This window comes from Dromaius novaehollandiae, chromosome 1 (assembly GCF_036370855.1).
Source record: "Dromaius novaehollandiae isolate bDroNov1 chromosome 1, bDroNov1.hap1, whole genome shotgun sequence".
Taxonomy (NCBI): Eukaryota; Metazoa; Chordata; class Aves; order Casuariiformes; family Dromaiidae; genus Dromaius; species Dromaius novaehollandiae.
In genome coordinates this window covers 39134867-39162181 of record NC_088098.1, presented here as the reverse complement: position 1 = coordinate 39162181, position 27315 = coordinate 39134867, and the positions used below count along the sequence as shown (strand labels likewise).

At 40.7% G+C, this 27315-nt stretch overlaps 2 protein-coding genes across 7 annotated transcripts in view; one reads left to right on the top strand and one right to left on the bottom strand.

Moving 5' to 3' along the window:
• The first annotated feature begins 342 nt into the window (after window positions 1-342).
• Window positions 343-9201, top strand: CSRP2 (cysteine and glycine rich protein 2). 5 transcript variants are annotated; one of them, XM_026100401.2, is made up of 6 exons: window positions 343-420; window positions 3890-4025; window positions 6083-6251; window positions 7303-7435; window positions 8095-8188; window positions 8825-9201. In XM_026100401.2, the coding sequence occupies exons 2-6, from the start codon at window positions 3914-3916 to the stop codon at window positions 8899-8901; spliced, it is 585 nt and encodes a 194-aa protein (XP_025956186.1). In that variant the 5' UTR covers window positions 343-420; window positions 3890-3913; the 3' UTR covers window positions 8902-9201. The 5 variants fall into 5 exon arrangements, with proteins under 5 accessions (XP_025956186.1, XP_064365438.1, XP_064365428.1 ...); XM_064509368.1 differs by having other exon boundaries at window positions 389-441; XM_064509358.1 differs by having other exon boundaries at window positions 394-469.
• A 4454-nt stretch (window positions 9202-13655) lies between these two features.
• The window catches only part of ZDHHC17 (zinc finger DHHC-type palmitoyltransferase 17), a 77861-nt gene continuing 64201 nt past the window's right edge, over window positions 13656-27315 (bottom strand). For both annotated transcript variants that reach the window (XM_064509338.1, XM_064509341.1), the window contains 6 exons: window positions 24974-25036; window positions 23995-24088; window positions 20106-20189; window positions 19537-19694; window positions 18807-18901; window positions 13656-16851 (listed from right to left, as the gene is read on the bottom strand). In XM_064509338.1, the coding sequence (XP_064365408.1) occupies window positions 16713-16851; window positions 18807-18901; window positions 19537-19694; window positions 20106-20189; window positions 23995-24088; window positions 24974-25036 (633 nt within the window). In that variant the 3' untranslated portion in view covers window positions 13656-16712. The remainder of the gene's footprint in view (window positions 16852-18806; window positions 18902-19536; window positions 19695-20105; window positions 20190-23994; window positions 24089-24973; window positions 25037-27315) is intronic.

Genomic DNA, 27315 nt, shown 5'->3' with positions numbered 1-27315 from the left:
ACAGCAGGGATGAGGGTCTGGCCCCACAGCAAGGACTGCGGAGCAGCCCCACAGCGGTGACGAGGGTCCAGCCCTGCAGCGGGGTGTGGGTCTGGCCCCATGGTGGGGGGAGGTCAGGCCCCACGGCAGGATGCGGGTTAGGCCTCACAGTGGAAATGGGGGGCTGCTCCCATGGGTGGGGCGGGGTCTGGCCTCATGGCAGGGGGCAGGTTAGGCCCCACAGGAGAGCGGGGGCCCAGCCCCACAGCGGGGAAGGGCCCGGCCCCACAGCGAGGGCCAGGCCGCGCCGCAGCGGGCGCAGGGGCGGCGGCGCCGGGCGGGGCGGGGCGGGGCGGGGGCCGCACTGGGGCCGCGCTGGCTCCGCCCCGGTGCTTTAAGCGGCGGCGGGGCCGGGCCGGGCCCAGAGGAGCCGGTGCCGCGGTGAGAGCGGGCGTTGCGCAGGTGGCGCCGGGGCGGCGCTTTGGGGCGGGTGAGACGGTCGGACGGGCCTCGCGGTGCCGGTCTCCCCCCTCCCCCCCCCCCCAAAGAAGAGCCCCGCGGGGGTCCCGGGGGGCCGCGGCTGGTCGCTGTGAGAGGGGTCGCGTGTGTTTCTGAGGGCGGGCGGGTGGCCCGGGGCGCCCCGGGTCTGTCTCGGGGGTGTTTGGGGTCTCTTGTGCCTAAAACCTCCCTTTGGGTCGGAAAGGTCTTCGCCCCCGCCGCGGCCGGTGGCGGGCGTGTGGGAGGGCGCGAGCCCGGTGGAGGTGCCCCCCTCGCCCGGGTGCGAGGGAGAGGAGCCGCCGGCAGACCCGCGGTCAAAGCTCGGTGTCGTCGGTGCTGGCGGGGAGGTCGCCCGGGTGTTCAGTTGCTGCCCCTCGGTTCCTCGAGGGCCTGCCCGAGCCAGCCGGAACGTCCGCGGGGAGCGAGGAAAGCTTGGCGCGGCGCTGGAAGTCGGGGTCTGCCGAGCGGGAAGCTCCCGGTGAGGCCCGGACGGCCGGGAGCTCTTGGGTGGCGCTGAGGGACCAGGCCGCGGGCAGGCGTGCGCGTGGGTCCGCCGGGCTGTGCTTCCTCGGGTCGTCGTCTGCGTCTCCTTCGGCGCCTTCTGGGCGCTTCTGCCTCAGGGTGACCCTTGCTGTTGGATAGTCGAGGAAATATTGCTGTTCCTCCTGCGCGAGCTGTCGTGGGAACGTTACGGGGAAAATAAATAGCGGTCTCTTTTTGCGGAGGAGACCAAGGTTGCCTTGAAGTACTGACTTCGACTCCTCTTTTTTATTTAATGAACTTTTGGAGTGCTTATCAGAGGGCTTGAGTCAGCCTGGGGTTGCCGGAGAGTCTAACACTTAGTGCTACCCTTGGGCAGGAAGGGTGGACCTGTGTCCCCTGCTGCCCGATACTGCACAGGGGTCTGTGGCAAAGCTGCAAACCTCATCCAAGTCTTCACTTCTAGCATGCATGGAGCTAAACAATCATTTGCTAATAAAATAATTAAAAATACCTTAAACTCAACTAAATGCATGCAAGAACATGAGGACAGTGAGAGCAAAAGAGGACAGAAGACCACTTACACTTTGGAAAGCACAAAAATGGAAAGCAGTCTCTCCCCCCGGCCCTGTTAATGCATTCCTTTTCCAAAGCTTTGTGCAGCCTATATTCCTCTTAACTAAGGATGCCGTTTGCCATGATTGATGTCAGCTGCTGCGCGGTAGCACAGCCAAACGCTTGAATAAAAGAAATGGAATCTTAATTTTTAGACTCTGCAGTTGTGCCAAGAATGACAAAGACAAAGTGGTAAATGTCATAAAACTAATTTTACGAGCTTGGTCAGAGCATTAGTTCTAAACCGCGGAGCAGTAATGGTGCTAATCCTGTAGAAATACTGAACAAAGGAATATCTCAGTAATTAGTGTCAGTGCTGTAAACAGCACCACTTGGCCACTCTGCGGAAGCTTCCTAAGCCTTTGCCTAGGAATTTACCTAAGTTGCCCCAATTCGTGTTAATAGACTAATCTTATTTTCCCACATGCTGTGAATGGCTGTTTGCTCCTTCTTGGACAAAGGTCTTTTAGCAGTTACTTGGCAGTATGTCTTACTCGGGAACGACGCTGCCCTCATTGCATGCTTAAATCTCTGCTGAGCTGCAAGTCAGGTTGCCTGGGCAGGCTGCTTACTTTAATGGTGCCGGTACGATGGGCCGCTCAATTCGGGCTTAGCAAAAACTGCCGCTCTGAGATGTGCCTTGTGAGTCGCATCTCGTAGGTGCAGCAGCCGTGGTGCTCACAGGGCGCCTTGCTCTGCACCACGGTCGTCCTCTTGGCTCTGCATGTCCAAGATGTTGGTGAGAGCTCTTGGAGAAAGAGGATGGTGAAACGAGCTGCTTCCCTCTACCAAACAGGAGGCTGTGTGGTGCAGGAGTTTCCAGCTCCTCTCTTGGCTAGAGAGACAGCTTAAAAGACTCTTAGCCCTTGGCTTCAGGCTAAGAGAGATGAAAGGCAAAGCTGAATCAAGGGTGCAGGCTTTTCATGTGGGTGCTGTCCCATGTCCCTTGCCCCTCTCTGTGGACATAGGAGAACCTCTAAAAATAACCGAAGGTGAGTGGCACGGGTGGAAGTGGGCTGCTGCTGTGAAATCCCTCCTTCCCTGCCCACTGCCTGACCCGTACCATAACACTGCTGTGATGCTGGGGAGCCAGCAGCATTTGGGGGAACAGTGCAGGTGACGCAGGAGCATTACAGTAGGTGCCCGCTGGGCATCCAGCTGGCCAGCTGGTGGTCCTTGTCCCAGAATGCTACCTGAAACAGGGGCCAGGGAGGAGCAGGAGCAGGGGGAGGGATGAGGCCTGAAAGCTCAACTCAGTCTTTAACCCTCTCCCTAGTTTTGTCGGCCCAGGCATTTATGAATGGTCATCTACTGGTGATGAATCGAAAGGGAGCAGACTTGCATTAAACAAGTGTTGTGAGTTGAAGACAGGGAGGGGGAAGGTCAGGTTCAGGTGAGACCATTGCTGAGACCATTGCTGCTCCTGGCTTAACGTAGGAGGCTGTTCCTACAACTGTGGTTAGATGTGATCAGCACTGGTGCCTGTCCTTCCTTACTAGCCTACAGTGTGTCTGCTGCAAGTGATGCCTGAGATGGTTTTACTTTCTTCCAAAGCAGCAGCAGTCCCTGGAGTAGCTGGGTGCAGTTCCTGTACCTCTCTGGCAAAGGCATAGTTCATGTAACAGCAACAGGGTGCTGGGGGACTAATCCCCATTAACTTCCCTGCTATGTAGGCATGCTCTCGAAGGAGTTCAGAATATCCCTGCAGCCCTAATAAATGGCCCTCCGGTGAGGTGCGCTCTGGCTTGTGCTGTGCTCCGAGTGATAGGCCCGGCAGTAAAACAAAATGCCATTGTTGGCACAATTGGTGCGCTTCCATCAGCCGAGAGGCCCCGAGTTAATGAAGCATAGAAACTGAAATTATATCCATCGGGGCGGGGGGGAGGATTGCTCAAGGTACAGTAAAGCCCTTGTGCATGGAACTGTAATTTGTGCATATCCAATTTATGTAACTTTCAAAATCCTGAACGGGGACGGGAAGACATGGCTGGTGAAGACCATATCTTTGTTTCTCTTGTTGTTAAGCAGCAGTGACCCCTCTTCCCCTTGGAAGTCTGTCTGCTTTTGCACATAGCCACAGAGGGTCTGCTGAAGCCTGTAGGCCTGGCCTGGGATCTAATGGGCTGAGAAGATGCTCTGATCAGATAAACTTCTCATATAATAGAAGGTCAAATTTTTAAATAGTTGGAAAAAAAATCATGAATTTGTAGTCTGATAGCGGAACTCAGCAGAGCTTGTTTAAAGGAGCCTGTAACACTAATTCTTTAACCTAAAACCGTGAGCAGAGCTGTGGTTTAACAAACTCCTTCCCTTCCAGCCTGGCTCAGTCTGCAGGGGCAGCATGCCGAACTGGGGAGGTGGAAACAAGTGCGGTGCCTGTGGCCGGACTGTCTACCATGCTGAGGAGGTGCAGTGTGATGGGAGAAGCTTCCACAGGTGCTGCTTCCTCTGCAGTAAGTACTCTTGTGCTTTCGCTGCGTGGCATCAAAACCTCGTCTGCGGTAGTGCAGGAGTCTCCATGGCAAGGTGCTCTTCCACAGACAATTTCCAGGGCTCCAAATCCAATGCTCAGTGAGGACCTGTGACGCGTAGGGACAGCAGTGACAACTCTGTCCACCACCTGTCAGGCTTGACTTGCGTTTCGCTTCATGCTTCCTAGGCCTGTTGGTGCCGTGTATACCTGAACAAGTGTTATCCTGCCTGTTCAGTGTGGGACAGCTGAGAAACGCCGCTACTAAGTAGAATGTGGCTTTTCTTCCCCCCTATCCCCCTCACCGTTTCTCTTCTTCCCTTTCTCCTCCCTTCACCCCATCCTGGTCCTGTCCTCCATATAGGTGAGGCAGGTACTTTAGGATGGAAACCGAGCTTGAGTATTGCTCATGTAGAGGAGAAAATCCAGTGACAGAGCCCAGTTTGCACTGATGCACCAAGTTCAAATCAACTTCTGCCTGAAGTCTCAGTGCATCTAAGGCTGATGGAAGAGTTATAAAACCCTTTCCCTGAAGGAATGTTTAATCTGCTCCCATGCAGCCTGGGACACTAGCATGCTTGTAGCACAGTTGAATTGTCAATATTTTAGTACAGCCAAAAGCCTAGACTTTCTTGGCACAGGGGCCTGTGGTTTATTTCAGATGAAAGGAGTCCAAAGCATTATTTTCCAGTCCAACCAACAAATCTATTGAAGCATTGAAAATAGCTTTTTCTGCTGAAAAGGTTTTTGATTAGATGAAAGAAACAAAGGGTCACTTTATAAATTCTAGGCTAGTACTTTGTAAACAAACAGCCTGCCTGACAAAATAAAAGAATCTTACCTTATTACAAACATGAAATATTGTTTTCTTACTTGCTTGCATTTAATATCTACAGACAGGACTAGCATTCAGCTTTTATATAAACCATAGCTGCAACTAGAAACCAGTTTGCTATTAATCTGCAGTATAACATCAGCAAACTGCAATGGCATGTGAGTCTAGGTGCACCTATGTTCCTTTTCCTTAGCTCTACAGCAGTCGTTTTTAAAAAAAGAAAAGGTGCCCCAGCTGCCTTATATTCAGCATTTTATGGGAGTTTCTATTAAAAGAAACCTGGAACTTATAGTCAAACAATGGCTCTACTATGTTTGACTCGGTATTTGCTTTTGCTTAGTGCATAGTTCTGTGGGGGTTAAAGTCTGTAGACTTAACGAACATGCATTAGTTGGATTACTTATTGGGTATCTGTCTTATAAAAAAGTTTGGAGCTAATGAATGCAATAAGTAGAGGTCTCTGTATTTTGAAGACTGTAAGGTTTTTTTTTTTTTTTTTAATACTAAAAATCTACAAGTGGTGCAATTGGATATTCAGTACAGGTTCTTTGTTACAGGCAGAATGCTGTTGCAGACTGAAAAAGCACCTCAACTTTGAAAGAAGCTTCAAAAAAACAGGAAATAGTTCTTGCTGCTCTAACCTTGAGTGGGATGCCTATGCTGTACTCAAGGACAATTTATGAATGCCACGTGAGCAAGGCCCCGCTGGTATAGCTGTGAAACAGTACTAACTTTGCCCAAAACCAGCAGAGGAAAAAAAGACTTTGGGGTTTTCCTTGTTCCTGCCCTACCCCAGCCAGAAGTGCGGGATAGGGACTCTTCTGTGCTGAAACTTTTGCTTCAAACTATGGCAACAGTCAAGGGAAACTGCTGACTGCATTATCTGCGTTTTCTGAGCAGTTGCATTCATCAAGCTGCAGCAAGTTTCCAGGCTCTAAATGTCATGCTCATGGAAAAAAAGGTGGGAGGGAATAGAGCCCCTTTATAGGGATAAGCATAATTCAGTAATGGGGGGGGGGGGGGGGAAAGAAAAAAGAAAACCAAAAACCCTGCCCCCTCTACTCTTTAGCAGTCCTAGAACCTAATGGGAAGAATTATGGTAACATAGTTTCTCGCTTGATATTTTGGTTTACAACATGTGCTGATGGAGATGAGTCCTCAAGGCAATTTAACTTGTCCCCCCGCCTCCCTCTTTCTCCCTCCAGTGGTCTGCCGGAAAAACTTGGACAGCACAACTGTAGCAATTCATGATGCTGAAGTTTATTGCAAATCTTGCTATGGAAAAAAGTATGGCCCAAAAGGTTATGGATACGGCCAAGGGGCAGGCACACTGAACATGGACAGGGGAGAGAGACTGGGTATTAAGCCTGAGAGGTAAGTTAACTGAGCTGGGGATGTGTGTGGCCCTGTTCCTTCACTACAGTTTTCATAGGAGTTTTTCAGGCAGAATTTCATCAAATTCATGTTGTCTGGAAAGCAAACACTCCAAAAGACCCCAGTGTAACAAGAGGCAGAGACTATAACTTAAAAGTGCGCAAAACTTCTGCTTTTAAGTATGTGAGTAGGCACTGCATGAGTAGGAGTTACTGCAGCTGAGGATGCCAGAACCAAGTCACAGCAGGACTGGATTATTAAACTGCTGATGGTTCTGCAGAAGTCCACAGGATGCAAAAGTGAGTGTCGTTCTTAGGATGCTCTCCTAAATAAGATGTGAATGGTAGCTGTTCAACAGGCTCTGGCAAGGGTAGATTCAAAGAGTTGAGAAGCTGAGGCTACAGGAAGAATGAATGTGTAACTGGTAAATGAAGAACCATTTGTGCTCAGTTATAGTCAAAAATTAATGGCCTATTAAATAGCAAACATTCCTAGTCTGATTAAGTTCTGTCTGTAAAGCAAAGTATCTAAAAAAGAAGTTGAGGTATGCCTCAAACTTGCTTTGTGCAAGTTCCCAGATTATTGCTTGACTTTTCTGTGACATGCTCTCCAGCCAGAACATGTCTGGAAATGACAAATAGTTCAATCCATTAGGTTCAGTGATCAGTTCAAGCTCTAGGTATGAGCAGCTAAGAGGAGTTCAACACAATTATCTTTAACTTATTGTCTGATAAATCCAATGTCTTCATATATGTCTTGGAATTCACTTCTTTAGAAGGTGGAAAGAAGAAGGCCTCTCAGGAAAAGTAACTTTTTTTCAGTAGTCATTATCCTTTGAAGCATGGCCTTTTCTTCCTCTGTTCTTACCAAGTATAATCAGATAGCCTAACTGGTAACAATCTCTCCAGTTTTTGAAAAGGAGCTTTCTTTTTTTTTTTTTTTTTTTTTTTTCCCTGTACTGTGCTAGATGCTGCATCATTCATGTTGTTAAGGAGAGCAAGAGATCTCTTATTAAAACAGTAAAAAAACATAAATGTCTTGTTTCTTTCAGCACACCCTCTCCCCACCGACCGACAACAAATCCAAATACTTCGAAATTTGCTCAGAAATTTGGAGGTGCAGAGAAATGCTCTAGATGTGGTGATTCTGTTTATGCAGCTGAGAAAGTAATAGGTGCTGGAAAGGTAAGGAAGTGTGCCTTTTTAACTGCTAAATGGACTTTAAAGTGAATGACACATGTTACTTGGCTTTGCTAGAAGTATGCTATCCAGAAGGCAGCAGGGAACAAACTGTGGTGTAGTTACCTTAAAATGGCATTTCTCAACACTGGAAATAGTCACATCAATCTAGTCTTCAACTTCTTCAAAGGAAGAACACCTGAAATGGAAGCACCAGGTGAAGAGTAGTGCTCACCTTGGATTTCAGAGATGAAGCTTCAATATTGTCAATCAAATTACAGGAGCACTCTCCCCAGAAGAGGGAACAATCTTGTAGTGAACAGCTTATGAAATGGGCTGAAGGTTTCGGCAGAAAACACCAGGTTTCATGAAGGTTTCATGTTTGAAAATACCATGTAGAGGTGACTGACTGACTACTGTTAGCTGAGATCTGCTCTAAATTTATTAGAGCAAATCCAAACCTCTCAAAATACTTCCTGAACAGGATGCTGCCTGGAATTCAGAGCTGTGTGCCATCTCAAAAAATACAGCTCTAACCTGTTACTGGCACACTTTGATTAGTTTTCATTGCATCAGTCATCTATACTGATGCAGGCATCTCTAGTTAACTTTTTTTGAACAAACTTAGGGATTCTGTGTACTTAAACTCTTTTGTTTTTCCTTAGCCTTGGCACAAAAACTGCTTCCGATGTGCCAAGTGTGGAAAGAGCCTAGAATCTACAACCCTAACTGAAAAAGAAGGAGAAATCTATTGTAAAGGTGAGGAAAGAAATGATCAATTGCTTATGGTTTAAGGTGTGTGTGTGTGGGGGGGGGGTGTTTGTGTGTGTGGATGTGTGTTATAAGGCCAGATGTTGAATTTCTTCCTGGTACAAGGAGACTTTTCAGCTCCTGTCAAGATAGAAATACTCTATAAATCCTGGCAACAACACTGAGAAATGAAATAGTACTGAAGCTATTGATGTAGTTTGTCTCCTGCAAATAAAACTTTACATACCGAATTATATAACAGTATTCTATGCCCTTTGAGTGGGTCGGAGAGCAAACTGCAATGCAGGAGATTAATTAGCAATCATCCTGCCTTGCCTTGCATGATATCATGGATGTGAAGGTGATCCACACAATGATTTGATGACAGCATGTCTTCAGGGATATCCAGTCCTGAGACTGATCTATGAATTGCTTACACTGAGCAAAGTAGGTTAGAAACTGTCGAAAGAACAGACATGGTGCATTAAGTTTAGGTATGGCAGTTGCACAACTTAAATGCTTGTTTTTGAGCATTTCTTTGGATTCTGATGATCCGATGCCTAAAGCGAAGTTGAGTGGCTTAGTCTGGAAAATGCTGCTCTCAAGTCTAAAGCCTCAGCTACTACAAGTTCATCTTTCTTGCAGGTTGTTATGCGAAGAACTTTGGCCCTAAAGGATTCGGATATGGTCAAGGAGCAGGTGCCCTTGTTCATGCTCAGTGAGGGAGCACAACTCAAAACCTGTTATGGCTCTTCTGAGACTCTTCTGCAAGAAAACAGTTTCCTAAATCTTACTAACTACTGTGAAATGGATACTAGCTTACTATAGTACTTGGGCCAAAATTTTAGCAAACATTAAAAAAAAAAAACCCTACTACTTTCCTCCTCCCCTTGCTTTATTTGCCACATTTTAACACTTTTAATACTGTATATCTATTCAATAAAGCTTTACTTGTTGATTGTATCCTAAAAAGAAGTTACATGCTTTCTCAAATATAATAAAGAGATGAGATGTGGACTAGATTCAAATGCATGCTGAGACAGAAGGAGGGTCCTGGGGTGTTATGGGTGGTGGTGGAGATAAAATGATACAGATTCAGTATAGCACTTCACCAAAAGCTCTGTACATATTGAACCCAGCATGACTATCAGTAAACCCCTCTGACCATAATTTTTTGTTGGATTGCATTGGTCTAGGTGTTGAGGTTTATGCTATACACAGGACTTAGCAAACAGAAATCCTTTGTCAAGACAACTGCAGACTAATACCATCCCTGCTCAGCAACTGACTCAGTTTTAAGACATGCTTTTGAGCTTTTTTTTCAGCAGTGTTGTAACAGAGTTGTGTGTTTTTGTTTTTTTGTTTTTTTGAAGGCTCTAGAGGATTTCAGCTGTTTCAGTGGAAGACTTTACCTCCACACTGACAAAAATAGGTATAATTAACAACTCAGAGCAGAATAAAATTATGCTTTGAATGTTCCAGTAGATAATGTGACTTTAATTCCTGAGCCTGCGCTCCAGCACCTAACAGGCTACCACAGGAGACTCTCTTCAGCCCTTTCAGTAGCAGACACGCTACTGCCTTGCAAGGATTTTGGGGCTCAGTTGTCAGGAAAGGCAAGCATAGGTGAGGAGAAAGGAGCTCAGGCCAGCTGTTAAGACCTGGGTGATTTGGGGGTGGAGGTTGGAGGTTTAGTTTCTGCACCAATCTTTCTTACCCAATAGAAGTTAGCTAAACAAAAAGGTGAGATTTGAAACACTGTCTGGGTTCAGAAGCAGCCTGATACCTTTGGGGAAAAAAACATTCACAGAGTGAATTCATGGAGATACTTTCAAGACTGGGAATGCTACAGTAAAAGGAGCAATCAACTATGTGAAAGCAGTTTCAGGCTGAGTTTCAAAGAACTTCCACTACCACAGTCTGAGGTAGTGAAGTGCTGCAAGCCAAAAGCCTGATTAGAAAAATATGTATGAGTCAAAATAATACACAAAGAGCATTTTGTATGGGTCATTAAAGAACAATGTGGGTATCAGGAAGGACAGACAGACCGACCAAAATGTGAGTCGAGCTTGTACAGTTCACACTGAGGGGAAAAAAGCCAACAGCTTAAAACAGGAACAGTAACTGAGATCCAGCACACGGTTGGGGTGGGAGAGGGCAACAGCAAGCAAGAGCACATTGTACTGCTGATGATCTCACAGAGGTACTTTTCTTTTTTGCCAACTTCACACTTGTCAGGACAACTTCCTTCACCTCCCACTCTTCCACCCAATCCAAAGGCTCATGCCTAGCCCTCTGACTGGCTTCCAACTAATGAATCTGTCCTAGGACTAAAAAAATAAACAAGCAGCTGAAAATAAGACTTCTTAAAAAGGGGGAGGAGGGCTATTAACAGGAAAAAAAAAGTTGAGATACAACTTCTAGAACAACTCAAAATCAATTGATATAGTTAAGCAGTGAGTCATCACAAGCTTTTATTCCAGCTAGGATACTACTATCATTTTCAGCATTAAGGTATGCACTACCTAAAACAAAAAATTACATTCAGGACAGAAACTGAGGGTCCTTTGGGGTACACTTCTCTGGTATGTTAAGTTCTTGCAAATCACTACCATTTAGTAGTATATGAAAGCTACTTATAAAGTTCTACTGGAGGCTTGGTCATTCTGACCTTCGTGACCAAATGTAGTCATCTCAGATGGTCAGAGTGTCTCAAAACTGAGGAAACTGCCTTTTAAATTCAAATTTAAAAGATAATGATAAAATGAAAAAATAATTTAATAAATTCAGACTACCTAAATACATTTATACACGTATACACACTCTTACATTGAAAGAACATCAACTTCAACATATTCTCCATACCAGAAACACAATACAAAATTCATTCATTTCAGAAATCTCTGCAAGCAATTCTGCAGTCTAGCTCAATAGAAGGTATTTCATTTATCTTCCCTTCTTACGGCCATGTAATATTGCTACAACTTTCACAATCTTTATTTCTAACTAAGCATGGGGGGGTGTGCAGCAGCATAACCATGTGAGCTGAGTTCTCTCTTCAGATGCCCTGGGCTAGTCAAATAATCCAGAACAGGTCTCTCCTCCTCCCCAAAGGGATTCACCCCCAGACCTCATCTCTGACATTTTCACCTGAGCTTTCCTCTGAGCAACCAAATAGAGTGTCAATTGGAGCATCTCAGGAAATGCAGAGTACAAAGTACAGCGCTTAAACTTGGAGCACTAATAATTAGAAAATATGGGTATGTGCAGTCTGGTACTTAGGAAAAAAAAGGTAGAAAAGGGAAAACACGTATTAATATATTCTACATCAGCGCTAGATGTAAGCTCTGCTTGTCTGGCAGCACCCAGCAATGAGCAGTCCAACCACAAACACTTGAAGATGCCTGTTCACAGCTGCCTCACAAATCGTTGTAGGGAAGAGAAAAAGATCAGTTCTGAGGTCAGACTTGAGCTCCCTGTGGGGCTGCCCACAAGCCTGGGGGCAACGGGAGGTAGAAGGCTGCTTCATGTAGCTCCTCGCCAGGCACCGGCTCCCCACAGCAGAGCACTCCCCAACTCGGGCCGCTCCAGCTCGGGGGCTGTACTGGGGCCCCAGCAGCCGGGCACACAAAGACAGTGACGGTATCACCTTTTTGCAGTCCTGTTCGGCGAGGGAAGCACTTGCTGTTCTTAGGAGAGGCACTGTAAGATGCTGAGCCGCCCTGTTTGCTAGACAGAAGCCAAAATCATTCTCTTGACACGCACGCAGTCTTAACAGCCTAAGCAGATGAAACTGCTTCCCATTATTTGCTGTAGCTACTGTAAGCAATTTAAAAATAGCCGCATCAGCAGAGACGGTGGGTGCAATTTGTGCTGACAAAAATTGGCATATAGCATATGGTTCATTTTGCTATAAACAAGAGCTTTCGATTCTTAGGAAAAAAAATGATCAGAAAAAATGATCACAAGTGACTTAAGTCACTAAAAATCAAGGGCTTTCCTTTGATTTCCTAGAGGGAGTCACAGCAATAACTCACAGCTCCGAACTACTCTGTATCTCAACTAGTTATTTAATTTAGCCACAAAAAGGAAAAAATTAAGGAAAAAGAAAACTTGTAACCATAAAGACATCAAATTTGTCAAGAGAAATGAGTAACTTGCACTGAAGCGCTTTCACTTGGTTACTGCCAGCTTTTCAGTAGCAACTGGTGAGTAAGCGCTCAGTCCAGGCTGGAGTACTGCCTTGAGTTAGTCTCTGTTTGGAGCTCCAATTTACACTGGTTCTAAAAACAACAACTTTGGTTTCACCATCTAGAAGTATTTCAGTAGTATGCAGGAATGCAGGCAATGTGAATATGGGGCTAAGTTTATAAGTTACTGCAAATAAATTCAACCTGAAATCAGTAGGCGCAATTCTCACTGGTCCCCATTCAGTAGCATAAGATGGCTAAAATCCAAATGCAAGTTTTTGCCTGTAAGTGCTAGTTTCAGAGCAAAAAAATTTGATTTCATGTAAAGACAGTTCATGGAAAGCACAAGGGAGGGGACTCTAATCATGCTGTCACAAGGGTGCAGGATTCTTCCCAAATGAAACAAACCAAGCAACAGGCTTTCAAGTCATCAGGAGCCCACCCATATCTCCCAAAGGCAGCGACTGCTGTGAGGGAAAATCTCAAATGGTGATCTCCACCACAGAAAGTCTTCTCAAAAGAGAAAGTAGCTTTCCTGGCCTTCACAGGGCAGGCTGAAGGATGGCCAGTGGAGGTGCAGCCAACTGACCGGAACCATTGCCTGGGAAAGGGACAACAGCAGTGGCAATTCTCAATCAGTATTATATCCTCAACCTGCACAAAAAGACTTTTTTTTCCTCCTCTAAATCAGGTGTGCTTTGAAGTCCTGGCCTTATATATTAACGTATACTGCTGCCTATAGGTATTCTGGTAAATTCTGACTTGGCTGCTTACCTTGTTTCTACTACAATCTACCCTTTAGCACAGACCATAAGAGTCAAGGTATTCCTTTCTCTCCAAGTGCCACCCAGAAAGTGCATGCCTTGGTCATCACATCTACTAGCCCCATATGGCTAACTTGTTGAACCCTTAGAGTATCTCAAATGTCATTAATCATCTACATTTGGCCACCTGAAATGCACCTAAAAGCCATTCTCCCTTAAGAAATCAGTCATGTTGCCAGCATACTTTAACCAAAGGAAAGGTTTATCTAACTAGTGAACAGTAACTTATAATCCATGGTACAAAGGTGCAACTTACTGAAATCCAGTGAACAAAAAGTTTTACAGGATCTCATGTCAGCATAGAATGGGGGACATACTATCTCTGAGACATATGGCAACCTTTCTGGAAATAGAAATTACTCAAATCAGATGCAAGACAGCAGTTATTTTCTCACGGTATGGCTTCTGAACTTGGACTAAAACACTGCAGTGCAAAATCACATCCCAAGTCAAGACAAACGCTGCCTCTAAGAGTCAATATTTATTTGATTAATAACTTACAAAATTTAACAGATTTAATTTATGTAAGGAGAGCTAATTTATTAAACATTTTACAGATATTTTTTGTTCACAATGTAATACATCAAGATCTCGACAGTATTAAAATAATACTTGGCACAGTTATAAATAAAGAATATACCAAAAAATCCATAGCTCAAAATGTAGTGATGCTGTTTTATGCATATTAATTAAAAAAAACTGGTGGGCATCAAAGAATATAGAAACCTGCAAAGAAACAGCACATGTTTAGGGCCAAGACAAAATTTCCATTTATTCTACTGATATCAAATTAAGTTGATCTGATGTGTTCTTGGTCTGGATCAGCTTAAGTTTCAGAAGCAATGCAGTTTTGGTACAATAAGTGAATTGTATGTTTGATAACTTGACAGAAAAATGCTGCATAGTTGGCTTTCCCCCCCTTGTTTTGATGATTTCAGATCAAAAGATTCAATATTACTCAAGACAAGTTACATTTTGCACTGGAAACTGTTTATACACCCCAAATCCATATATGCAGGTTAAGATTAACAACTATCATTTTTACTATTGCTCAAATTCTGCAGGTCTTAGCAAAACTGTCACCAGAGAGCTATTATCAACTAAACAGTGCAGAATTTGTCACTTATTACCAAAGATCACCTCTTCTTTGCAAACATTTTTTACATGGACTGCATGACACAATTCATGGTAGCAAATGCAACTGGGCAATTAAACCCAAAACTTGTCTTACACACCAAGTGCTCTTCTGGTGTTACAATACATTTAATGAAGTGGACTGAAGTTCCTTACATCAACCGACCCCCAACAGAAATGTGAAAGAAAGATGAAGAAAATGCAGATTACTGCTAATTAAAATAAACAACATTGTAAAGTCTTCATGCTTTTTCAGATTATAAAAAATATGAATAACTGGTGTCAACTCTTTTCACTGAAGTAGAATGTGTCATCATTGGGATTACAAATTTTGTCTGACAAAAATAGCAAAAGCTTCTTGCCACCCCTACACCCAAACCTCTCCCATTAAAACTGTGTCCAAGATGATGTTGATTTTTCCAGTATTAAACATTCAAGTACTCTAATGTTGCACTTCCGTAAATCCTGATATCTGGTACTTGCAAACTAAGCATGTGTCTTGAGATCAAGGAACAACTACAGAAAAAAAATGTTTACTTGCAAATACTGAACATCAACTATTTACAGTTTCACTGCTCCTCTTACTAAGGCAAGGGGCGGGAATACCACTAGATTGTTTTATTACCTGTAATCTGCATATTACAGAAAACGCTAATTTTGCCAAGCATCAAACATGCAGTGAATTTGCAGGGTATAATGCCTATTAACAGCAATATTGAACATCACTAAAAGCTCATTAGATATCTTCCTACACTTTTTGGTTGAATAAAATGAAATGAGCAGCTTTAAATATACTAAACACACACTCACAAAGAGAAAACTATTTGATAAATTACTTATATACAGATACACATTCTTTACACTGGTCTCAGTCATCTGCTTTCAGGTCCCCTCCCCAAACTCCCCTCACAGGTTTCTCGAACCACTAGGTTGCTACAGCACTTAGAAGAGAACTAACCTGATTCTCAGTCTCTCTGTAAACAATAGTTAAGGAAGCAGTGAATACTCACTATGAGTATATGAAAACACCATAACAAAAATCAGTGCATCACATTCAAAAAAAGCCCCTTTGGAATGCAATTTCAGATCATTCCTTACCTTCCAAACATATCTGTAGCATGAGAACTTAAAAATAAAAAATTAAGGGTGATTTCCACTTGCTGATACACCATCTTCCTCAGAATGTTGCATTAGATTTTCTACTTGCATGTGCTATTATCGGGATTGTACTTTTTAAAATAAATTAAGTTTGTTTTCCATTAATTTACATGCAAACAAAGTATTTCAGATAGCTTTAGGTTCTTTTGTAGTCATATTAAATTTAAAACCATTACTTCTTGTCTTTTTATAATTGAGAGTTTTGTAGTCACATCCTTGGTTCTCCCTATGACACTTCTCTTTGAACATGTTTCTGATTGCACTACACTGTACAGCATGGGGATGAAACCTAATATTGAAACATCACTATTTGTTTATACAATCACTTCAAAGATAAACTCTTTCCACTTTTTTTGCTCAATATTATATACTGTAATCTAGTTTTAAAGGTGTATCATGCATTTAAGCGGGGCTTTAACTTTGACAGAAGAGCTTTCCTTATTTTCACAATTGTTTATTTTCAGACTATATAATCTCAGAACAGGGTTATTACAAGCATTTAATTGTACCAGGAACTGGTGGCAATAACAATCAAAAAACGTAGGCAACGTATTTTTTTGCTAACATTATCTGACGTGCTCTACTGCAATAACTTAATGCATTACAAGGGATTCCCACCACATGATTTTTATCACAGTATTGCAATAACTTAATGCATTACAAGGGATTCCCACCACATGATTTTTATCACAGTATTGGAATGCACATTTTTCAATGTACATAATACTACAGAAAACCTGTATTAAAAAGTCACATTACAGGAACTACAATGTAGCAATCTTAGTGAGCTTTGCATCACGAAATTTAGCTTTTTTTTATTCTGGATTCTTGTTCCACTGGAATTATCTGTACTGGGAAAAGAGTATTCTGCTCAGCACAACATAACTACTTATGTCAATACTTCAATAATCTCATGCTCCATTGTGAAAGATCTTAAATAAAAAACCCAACAACAAATACTGTGAATATGCTGTTGTGAATAATTCTCGTGTTAAGAACTGTTAAAATCCCCTTTTGATCTTCCTCCTCTTCCTTATCAGGTTTGGCAGTTTATTCTGTCCATTTTTACTTCTGTTAATAAAATTCTGATGAAGAGAAGGTACCTTAAGATTCATCATCAGCCCTACACATAGCATGCTACTCTTCAAGGGATGTGGATTCGAGAGAGAGAGAGAAAATTTTTCAGGCACCACTCAGATATGATATGCTCACAGGATGAACGTGGTGCTACACTAGCTGGTAGCCTGATCCTGAAGTTTGGTCATATTCTATTGTATACTGCCTTGTCCAGTCCACGATAACAGGACGAAAAAGACCACAGCATCTGAATTCAAAGAAGTCTATAATATTCCTTATGCATCCATGGCTGAAAACAAAACAAACACAGATGTTAGTAGTAGTATCATAGCTCATCTAACAAAGTACATTTTTCCATCTACCTACAAATCTACTTTTTCTCCCTTTAAGTTCCTGCCTTTAGAAAACCAATGCATACAAGAATTATCTTAATGCTTGCTGATGAGTAATTTCTGAAATAAGAACAAGTCACTAGATTGATAAATGTTTGGTCTGAGACACAGCCAAGACACTTTCTTTCACTGTCTGCCAAAACGCAGGAAAAAACTGTAACACGTGATTGACAATATACCGTCATATAAAATATCAAAATTCAGCTCCTTTCCCAAGACAAAAGTTGTATCATATGGATGCAAGACACTAAAGAGCATGAAGTGAATGTGTTCTTGGAATAACTTCCATTTTTATCAACACTGATCTATCTCTGTCATATGTGCTGGTTCACCAGCTGCAGCTCTAAGATCAGCTAAGCCCCCAGACAGCACAAAATTAAGACAGCAGTATCACATGGAATTAAATGAATGAAAAGTTCAAGCATTTCTGCTGCTGAATCAGTTTGCTGTCAAATACTTAAGATGCTTATACCAAAATTCCAGGAAAAAATCGCATTTTGTATTTAATTACACATAATTTGAGTAGATCAGTGTTTTCTGGAAGGGAAGCTTGTGTCATGATATACACCAGACTAGGCTGAAGCAAATAAGAGAACGCGAGTTTTTGATGTCAGTGCTTCATCTGACAGGCGATGCCAAGACGCTTATTTTAAACTTCTGCTGTTACTTGCAGGAGTAGTTTTTAAAATATTAGTTATTTCGGTGAAAATGGTTTGTGAACGTGACGCTAACTTGGGGACAAAACCAGTACTTTTTTCCTACCCTGTCCACAGCCCTGTGTTCTTCAGGCACAATAATTACATGATTTTGTTATAACTCTTACCTCTAGGAAGAGTGCAACCATACAAAGATGCTTGTCTATTTCTCATTAAGTTTCGTATAAAGGTATATATAAAAACAGAGAAATCTTACAGAATTTTCTCTTCTAGCACAAAATCAAGCTACAAGAAAAACTCCCATCTCCTGTTTCCTTGGGTACCACCTGAAAGAGAGGCAGCTCCAACTCGCGACACAGCATGTGCAGCAGATGAGACACACTTCTGTCCTTTCTCCTTTCCTTTTGTATAACATACCCTCAGCACATCAATACGCCAGTCTCATGGCTTCATCTACTTCCTGCTCTTCACAAACTGCTCCATGCCACCATATTGCCACCCTTCAAGTACTGACGTCCCAACGCTCTCACATCCCGTAGCTCCCCCTCTCACTCAGCCTGCACCCTCACTGCTACAGAAACCAGAACCCCAACCCACCCTGCACTTACTGATACCCAAAAGCCCATGTCTCACCCACCCAACATTGGCCTCAGTCCCTGGGACATCCTGCTCCCTTCCTCTCACTCAGTTTTGGCCATACTCTTCCTCTTGAGCAGGAAGTGCTGCCTCTTTCCCACAGTCTAAAAAAAAAAAAGGGGGGGGGGGGCGGGGAGCTAGTGCACTGCAGCAAATCTAACAACACACTAATATCCATCAGCAAAAAGTGCCTAGTGTGGAGGTGAAGATCCAGGTCAATGCCTGCACCATGCAGTAAGCAGCTACCCCTGGTTTGGACATCTCTGATTTACAAAGAGAGTATTTTAAATTTATTCTCCCCAGACCTCTACAGCAAACTATGATGACTTACTGGAAAGCACTGTTTTCTGGGTTTATGTATCCCTGTCCAGAGTCACTACAAAATGTTTTTCCCTTCCTATAACTGAGTAGAATGTGTAAAAATAGGTGACAGATTTAGCATTCCAAATATTGAAAATACTTTAAAATATTTAGTTAAGTTCCATTTCAACCAGCTGTGCAATTCATTCATGTACATGGCTACCCAAATGAGAAATACATGTTTACATTTTAAAACTTACTTGAACGGGCTTTCAATAGATGTGGTTGTAACCTTAAAGTGCTTGTATCGTCTTGCATTCATCCTTTCATTTGTAGTGATACCTAAACAAGATATCTACAGATAGGAGAAAAACAAGCAAGTTAGCACATATAAAACATGCAAACAAACCCTACTGAGACAGATCTGGAAAAGATTAAATTAACTGTTAAGTCTCATTGTTCATTAAAGGCTTTCAATATGACTTGCCTTTAGTCTTAAAGCATATAATGAAGAACTTGGTTTTGGTTAGATTAGAGTACAGTCATGTGATCCTAACATACCATGTTTAAACAGTTTAAGAAAATACTGGATCCCATTTGAAGTTACTGTTCTCTTTCTGCTAATGACTTACTGCATTATTTCTACTTCTACCCATACATTTAACCTTTAGGCCTCTATTAATCTTTATTGCCTTTCTCTGGACTATTTTGCCTTTTTTTTTTTTTTTTGGTCATTCTGAGAATGAAAAGTGGGAGAAAGGTATTTTAACCTTTTGTTCAAAAAGAAAACAAAAAACAATAAGAAGTGAATGATGTCTTCTATCCAAAGATAACAGATGCCCACCTCCTCCACCTACGGTTCAGAGACTGAACATTCAATCTTGCATAATGAACATTTTAATTTAAATGATGTAAGCATTTGATATATAGGAGTAACATTCTATGTTGTGTCCCAACATTCAGCATTACAGATTAAGTGCTCTTCCATACCTGATACATCTGACACATGAGTAACACAGCCACCCACATGAAGTGAAAAACACTGTTCAAAAACATCCAAAACATCCAAGGAGAACAGGTAGCAATCTGTGTAACATAGGTCCAAAATCCATCCTTTGTGTAACTTGTCTCGCAGTGGAATCCCCAATCTAGAGAAAAAACAAAGTGTCAGAAACCACACTAAAGATCACACATTTACTATACACCAACATAATACTGACATTAGAGCATCTTGCATTACTTGAAATAAGGAAATGACAACATGCTAGAACAGTTTTATTTGCTCCCTCTTCCTTTCCCTACCTCTGGGCTTCTCCCTCAACTCATCTAATACATGACATTCACGCACATGGCTGTGATGAAGACAAAATTGAGGACAAGAAAAGCATCCTTTTCTGACTGACTTAAAATACTGATACAGGCAAGGATTATACAGTTCAATTCCACAATAAAAAGTATCAGAACTCTGATAAGGTAAAAATCTGAAAAAGGGGGGAGGGGGGAACAAACCCATACCACAGATGAAGTATTTATATGAAATAAAGAAAACATTTACTCACAAGAGATGCATCCATAAATCATCCAGCAGATCATAAAAAGCAAGAAGAACAGGTACCCCATAAAATAGCGATGGTTCCCTGCTCCTGAAGTTGCACAAGAACAAGAGGAATCAAACTATCACACTTTCAGGAAAGAGATGACACTACACGAGGAAGTTTAATTCCCTGCTTAGAGGTACTGCTTATTAGTCTCCAGCCTATTAAGCCTCTATAACCTCTAATAAAGTGAAATTTAACTGTTTCACTTGTGACTTATGTCCAAGTACAACAAAGCTTCTTGAATTCCTGCCACATTACAGCTGAAATTCACGGGAATGCATTTCACTGGTGACCTTTGTCATGAACTAATACAATTATTGACAGACAATGTTTAGAGCCATGCTGGTGACGGCAGTTGCAGAGCCAAGAGCAGCCAAGAATTACTTCAATGTTTTTAAAAATCCCACTAAAAAAAAAAATTCGACAGACTGCAGACTTCATTTACTTAAAAGGAATGGAAATATGAAAAAATACACATCCTTCCATGACAACATAAGTTAAAACATAATTTATGCTTAAACCTTCTTGATGCAGCTAAATACAAATAAAATCTCTAACAGAACTTGGAATCAAACACATTTAACTGAAGAGGCCTAAATACCTGGTTAAAGTAGTGTATGGGAAAAAAACCCAAATATTCTGTTTATAACTGAATTTAAATGTAAGTTATAAAAATAAGAGTTATTAAAAATGAATCTTTTTTAAACATTAGTACAGCTAAAAAATGTTTCTAATGTGAGTACCTCATAATTCTGAAGTGCTCAACTTTCCTTCTGTTTATAAAATATGTCCACTATCATAACATCCCAATAGCTCCAGGCTGTAAACTGAACCCAGAGAGGATAACGGGCTCCCAAAGATTTGACTGTCAGCAACTACCAGCATGGCATTTATTTGTCCATTACGTCAAATGTTTTGCCTACTAAAACAAGGGCATTCTCTGGAGGCCCAAAACAATCAAGTGCTTTTAGCAAGAGAACTGAAAGAATATATAAATAAGAGATGAGGAAAAATAAACATACAACACAAGCTAGACTAAGCACAAGACATTTCCTTGAAAAATCAAACAAGTTCCTTCGGATGTAAAATATGCTGTAACATGGCCTTCGGTCAGCTAAAAGCCTATGAGAAATAGTGTTGGGAAGGCCTCGAAGGTATTGCTTCCATTTGCATCCTAAATTTCAGAACTACTATGACTTGGGAAAGACATTTTAACAACAAAGTTAAACACTGACCTAGAGATCCACCTGATAAACACTTGATGAAATTCTCCTTTCATCCAGTGATACCAAACCAAACATTCTACTTAACATGAAATCCCACTGTATTTGACAAAAACCCAGTGTATGAACTATACATAGCACAGACTGTTTAAACTGTGAGACAGGTACAGCCTTGGTCATGGTTAAAAAGACTTTAGTAAGTAAAAGTAGTGAAACTGCCTTTCTTCTGCATCTTAAATAAGACTGGGCAAAACACAGCACTATTCCCTACAGCGTCATCCTGAACTGGCAGGAATGCAGTGAGTGATCCTCTACTGTTAAAAACAATACTCTAAGAAATAGTTGCTGATTTGTCTTATATGGTTGTGTTTATGTTACTTATACATAAATAACAACATATAATTAACTGATTTTTAAATTAATGGAATTATATTGCATAATTTGGATGGCTTGCTCGTTTCTTCATTTTTCCTGCTTATAGCCCCTTGGAGAAGAAGTTTTTATAAAGGGGGGAAAAAATCATTGTTCTAAACTGTAAAATAATTGCTTATACACGAGAGGCCTAATTTTTTAGCCGCTGCTTTTGGAACAAAAATTCAATACGACTTCAGCATAACCAGTGTGATATATAACATGATAAAATTCAGTGATATCTCCCTTCATGCTATTATTTAAAAACTAAACTTCTGTTGCAAATTTGCAGTTTGTTCGAAATTTAAGTGTTAAAATGAAAAATCAACAGATTTTTATTAAAGAACCAACTGTAAAATACAAAATGTCATTTTGATGCTCTATTAAAAGATAAGTTTAATCTCTGTTAGAGACTTGCTTATTGTAATTTTAGCTAAAATTTTGCAGTTATGATGAATATAGTTTGCCCCAAACACCAAATAATTATGTATTTTTAAAATAGCTTGCACTTCTTGTCACTTTTTTCAGTGGTAAAACTACTCATCCTTGATCTCTTTGTGTTACAACTTTCATCCCCAGAAGAACTATTTTAGAATTTCTGTACACACTGTTACAATATCTCTCAATCCTGTCTTTAGCAAAATTTTTCTTATCCTTCTAACACATCCAAAGGAAGATCACATGAAACATTTCTAAACTCTGCCTTTCTAGAAAGTCGTAAACTGATGTTTCCCTTTTTTGGCAAACATACCACAAATGCTGTTTTAAGAATGGATTTTGTTTTGTAATACTATGCTCAGAGCCACCGTGTACAAATCGGAGACAGAAAATCCATATAAGGTCATCCAGACCATCACTCCTTACAGTTCAGGACTGTTCCCATAAGGTGACATCTAATGCTTTTTTCCAGCATACTTTTGAAATGTCCTGATGTTTACTTTTACCACCAATTATCCCAATCTGTACAAGTCCACTTGCAAGAGCACTTGTTTTTTTGGCATCACCTTCTTTTTAAACATTTCCTCCAACTAACATAATCCCATTACTCACATATTCTCTCATTAAACACAAGCTAGGCTCTTCCCCCCATTTTTTTTATGCTTTTCAAATCACCGTCTAAAGTGCTGGATCTTCCTCAGCACTTCAGTAAAACAAGTATCAAACTGTCACTAAACATGTTCCAAAACCTCCTTTTCTTTTTTTTTCTGTTATGTTTTTGAGTTATGTTTTAACTGTTTTACCATAAAGACCAAAGAGGTCTTAAGGGTGAGATGAATCCATCTCAATGGGACTTTAGTGATGCCACATTACAATTTAAATCCCAGCAGTGACTATTTTATTCCTGATCATAAGGACAGTCATTTTAAACTGCTGTGACTATCTATTATGAGGTACATTTGGAAGGACTATAATATTTATTTGCAGTCAGGTGTTGATGAACTCAAGTCCTGCTTACTCCCCAAGATTAAAGCTACCTCCTCTTTTGTCCAGGAAAAGGGTGAAGGAAGCTGTACCATCTCCTAAATGTGAAAAGCATTCAGTGCCCCCTACACAACAATCATCTTCAAACAAGTTTCTCAAAAGAGACAGGGAATAGTAGCATTTCTAGATTTTATTCCTGATATACATCAGTTCCTCCCATCATCATGGGGGAGGATAAGCGATCAGACGGGGTTCAAAAAGAGAGCAACAACTCAACGGGAATTCATTCTGAGTCTAGCTGCTATAATTATTACATTTTTGACTACATATACTTTCCCATTAACTTTCTCTTTACCTATGATTTTCCAATTTAAGTTTTATATCATATAAAGGATAAACAGTTGTGGAATAAGTACAGGCCCTTTCTGCACAAAGTGAAAATGCATTTAAGCTTCAAGTCTTTTACCTGCTAGGACTTATATTAATAAACGTATATAGATAGAAGACTGAACTAGAAACAAAAAAGTTTTGAGGATGTGTACATAACAGACATTACAAAGGAGAATAAGGCAGAGAACTATATGTAGAAGAAAAGTAAAAATTAAAATTAAATATGCTTTTCCTTCTATCAAAAGCCCTCAATAGATTTTTTTTTCCTCAGACTTTTGCAGAAACCAAATCACTGTCATCATCAAAGAACAGACAAAATCTTGTAAAATACGTAGGGACAATTTCACAAGCTTTTCCCTTTCTTTCACTATTATGAGAAAATTGTATTTTAGCAAATTACTCACCTACACAGTTACCCACCCATGGGCAGTGGTGATCGAACTTTGCTATACATCGATTGCATACACCACAGTGTTTAGACCTCACTGGCTTCCGTATCTGTAACGGATATTAAAGTCTGTTTAGAATCATAAAAGAAAACTAACAGTTCTACTACAGAAAAAAACCTCTGATTTAAACACACAATTTTTTTAATGTGTCACATCTGTATATAATTTTCCAGATTCAATTTTAAGAATCTGTTTTCCATAAGAAATACCACCTGTAAGTGCATAAAAAGATTCTAAGTTTTTAAAATTAGCATCAACTGCCTTCTACATAGTACAGAGCATTATAGCATAATACTAACAACACTGATAATTAACTAGTTACCTTTCTAAAAAAGAAACTCTTGCATTACATTTACTGTGAAACTGGCTACTTTTTCTTTATTTTTCTTTTTTTCTTAAACAGTTATTTTCTCCAAGTGTTTTGTGGTGCAACTGAAAAATCACTAGTCCAACAGATGTAAAGCTTGCCAAATTGAAAGAAAAAGTACAAAAATTAAGATTTTTGTTTTCAGACTGCTGCCAAATTTTGAGAAGTACAATTGATTTGTGAAAAATATTTTATTCAACGCACCACACTGCTTTACAATGGAGGTACAGAGGTAGTAGGATGTCACCCATGATTTTCACAACTTATTTTGTGCATAACCCACCATTTGTTCTCCTGCTAGACATACTGGATATTTGGATTGTGACACTAGTAAATCATTTGTACAATGATCAATTTTTTTCCTCTTACCATTGCAGGGTTGTTTTTTGTGTATGGATACATTATTTATTCAAAGCACTGCTTTAATGAAAGATTGCAAACACAGTCCATCTTGGAAATAGCACGATTAAGGCAAAAAATGTATTCAGTATGTAAGTATCTAGTTTTGGCCCAGCGCAAAAAAAATAAATAAAATCAGGGCTGCAACAGATAAAGAAAATACACTACCAAACAGGTACTGCAGAATATACTAAGGTCCAGACTTCCTGTCTCTGCAAGTTCTACTATTGTCTGCAGAAAAAAACAAAGAAATGAAATTAGAATTTAGCATATAGACAAGTGCTGACAACCAATATAGTATTTGCATCTGAGACCCAGGATTGTGAACTCTATCTCAGACACTTTCTACACTTAGAAACAACTTAAACTCGGCTGAAACTGATTTTAAACTTACTTAACTAAACCAATATAGACATTTATTTTTGAATGAATTCTAGCTTACACTCATTCCTATTCTACACAGATTTAGAGAAAAAGTAAGCCCATGTTATTTTTGATATATCTACACCATGGTTAGCACCAGTTTGGCTAACCTGATGTTAAACCTATCAAAATAATGAAGCTGATTTTCTAAACAGGACCACACAAGACCTTTCAGGAAGCTAGCAGGATCAGTCACTCTAAAAAACAGACTTTATTTCCACAAGTATCCTGTCAAAATCTTCAAATCTATATTCACCTCTTCCCTTACATGTTGAGCTTCTACAAAGGAAAGGTGTAATGCAAGCCAAACTTCCTGTCTTTTACAGATAATGCTACACTTACGGATCAAGTGATACAGAAGCGAGTATCTGTTAAAGCATCCCTATTCCTTCACAGGAAATGATAGCTTTCTATTTTGTGCGCTCCTTCAGTATCCACTTCATTGTTGCAAAGGAAACAACCTATTATTCCATGGAATGAAAATACCTGTTTACAACAACTTTCAGAATTCGGCATTTGAAATCTGTGCCACAATAGGCTTTAGATGAAATTTGCAACATCCGGAAAATCTCCTGAGAGCACTCTTTGCCCAACTAGCCTTCCTTGATCCAGAAAGAATCCGATCAGCATAAATAGCCTAACAGCAAATAGGCTAGTCTACTGTTCACTTTCAAACCACGAATATCTTGTGTGTCACATACCACTTTCTTAATGAGATGACGACCAGTAACATGAGGAGCTTGACTGAAGTTGCAGAATTTTCCTACAAGATAGTCCACTTAACAACTGGTCAGAAAAGTGTATAGAAACATTCTAGAATCTGGAATTCTTTCCTCAAAATAGCCAGGAAAAGCTACAATCAATACTTCAGGAGCAAATCAGAGTCTTAATGCTTTCTTTGCTGATCTCAGGGCAATAAAAGATTGCAATCCAAACCAACTGCCAATCTTCAATTTGGAACAGTCTTTACAGTTTTCTGATTTCTGCTGGTCTGCCTTTTGGTATTCTAATACATTTGGAGAATTTCACAAATAGTTCCTCTGATTTCAGTGGAAGTACCTCTACACTAATGAAGAGGCGCACAAGGAAATGTACATGTTGTGATGCTCAACACTGGAGTTCAGCAATTATCCAGCAGTGAGATCCCAAAGTTCAGAAGAACAGAACTGAGCAGGAGCAGAGACATTTTTAAATACAACTTTCCTTAAAATTTATAATGCATAGAGACTCAGGAGTAGTCAAGTTAGAGAGAGTTTTCTGTGCTTTGCAAACTTCAGGTCTATTCTCTGTGCTTTTTATTATTATTTTTTAGCTTTTTTTTTTTTTTTTTTTTTTTTTTGAGTAACTCAACTTATTTTGTAATAACTAGACCAAAAAGGGGCAAGACCTATCAGAAGAATAAACATTGGAGAATATTGCTTACTGCACATTTCCAAACATACTTAACTTGGTGATCTGGAATTAAAAGAATTTTTTGGGTTACTTAATTGTTCAATAGCTAAAAGCTAACTCAACCTAACCTAAACACATTTGGAAACAGATTATGAAACCAGGGAAGAAAGTACGACACTGGGAAAGCTAAAGCATATGCCCCGCAGTGGTTTATGCCCCGATAATAGATCGCTTGATAATTCAGTTAGTTGCAGCATAAAAAATCCAAAACATTCATTAACTGACATGCACGTGACTAAAGAAGTTGCATTCTACAAGTCAGATGCAGTTCAGAAAGGGTTTTATGCCCACATTCAACTACTTACACAAGCAGATCAGATGAGCTGCATATTTGTGCAATTTGCTGAATCAGAACCAGAGTGCAGTTGCTGACTGTTCTAAGCTGTACGTCACTTAGCCCAGCTGAAGTAACAGTACTTAGACTAGAATCTCTTTTGGCAAATTTGCACTAATAAAAAAGGAATCTGCATGGTAAATCTGCACATCTACTAAGAAAACCCAGTAGCAATGAATCGAAAAAACAAAAGTCATCTGAACCATCACACCATTTTTTAAAGACTATTACACTTTTGTCCTTATATATGGTCATAATACCCAGTGGTCTGATGTCAATTCATACAGGTATTTTCACAAGT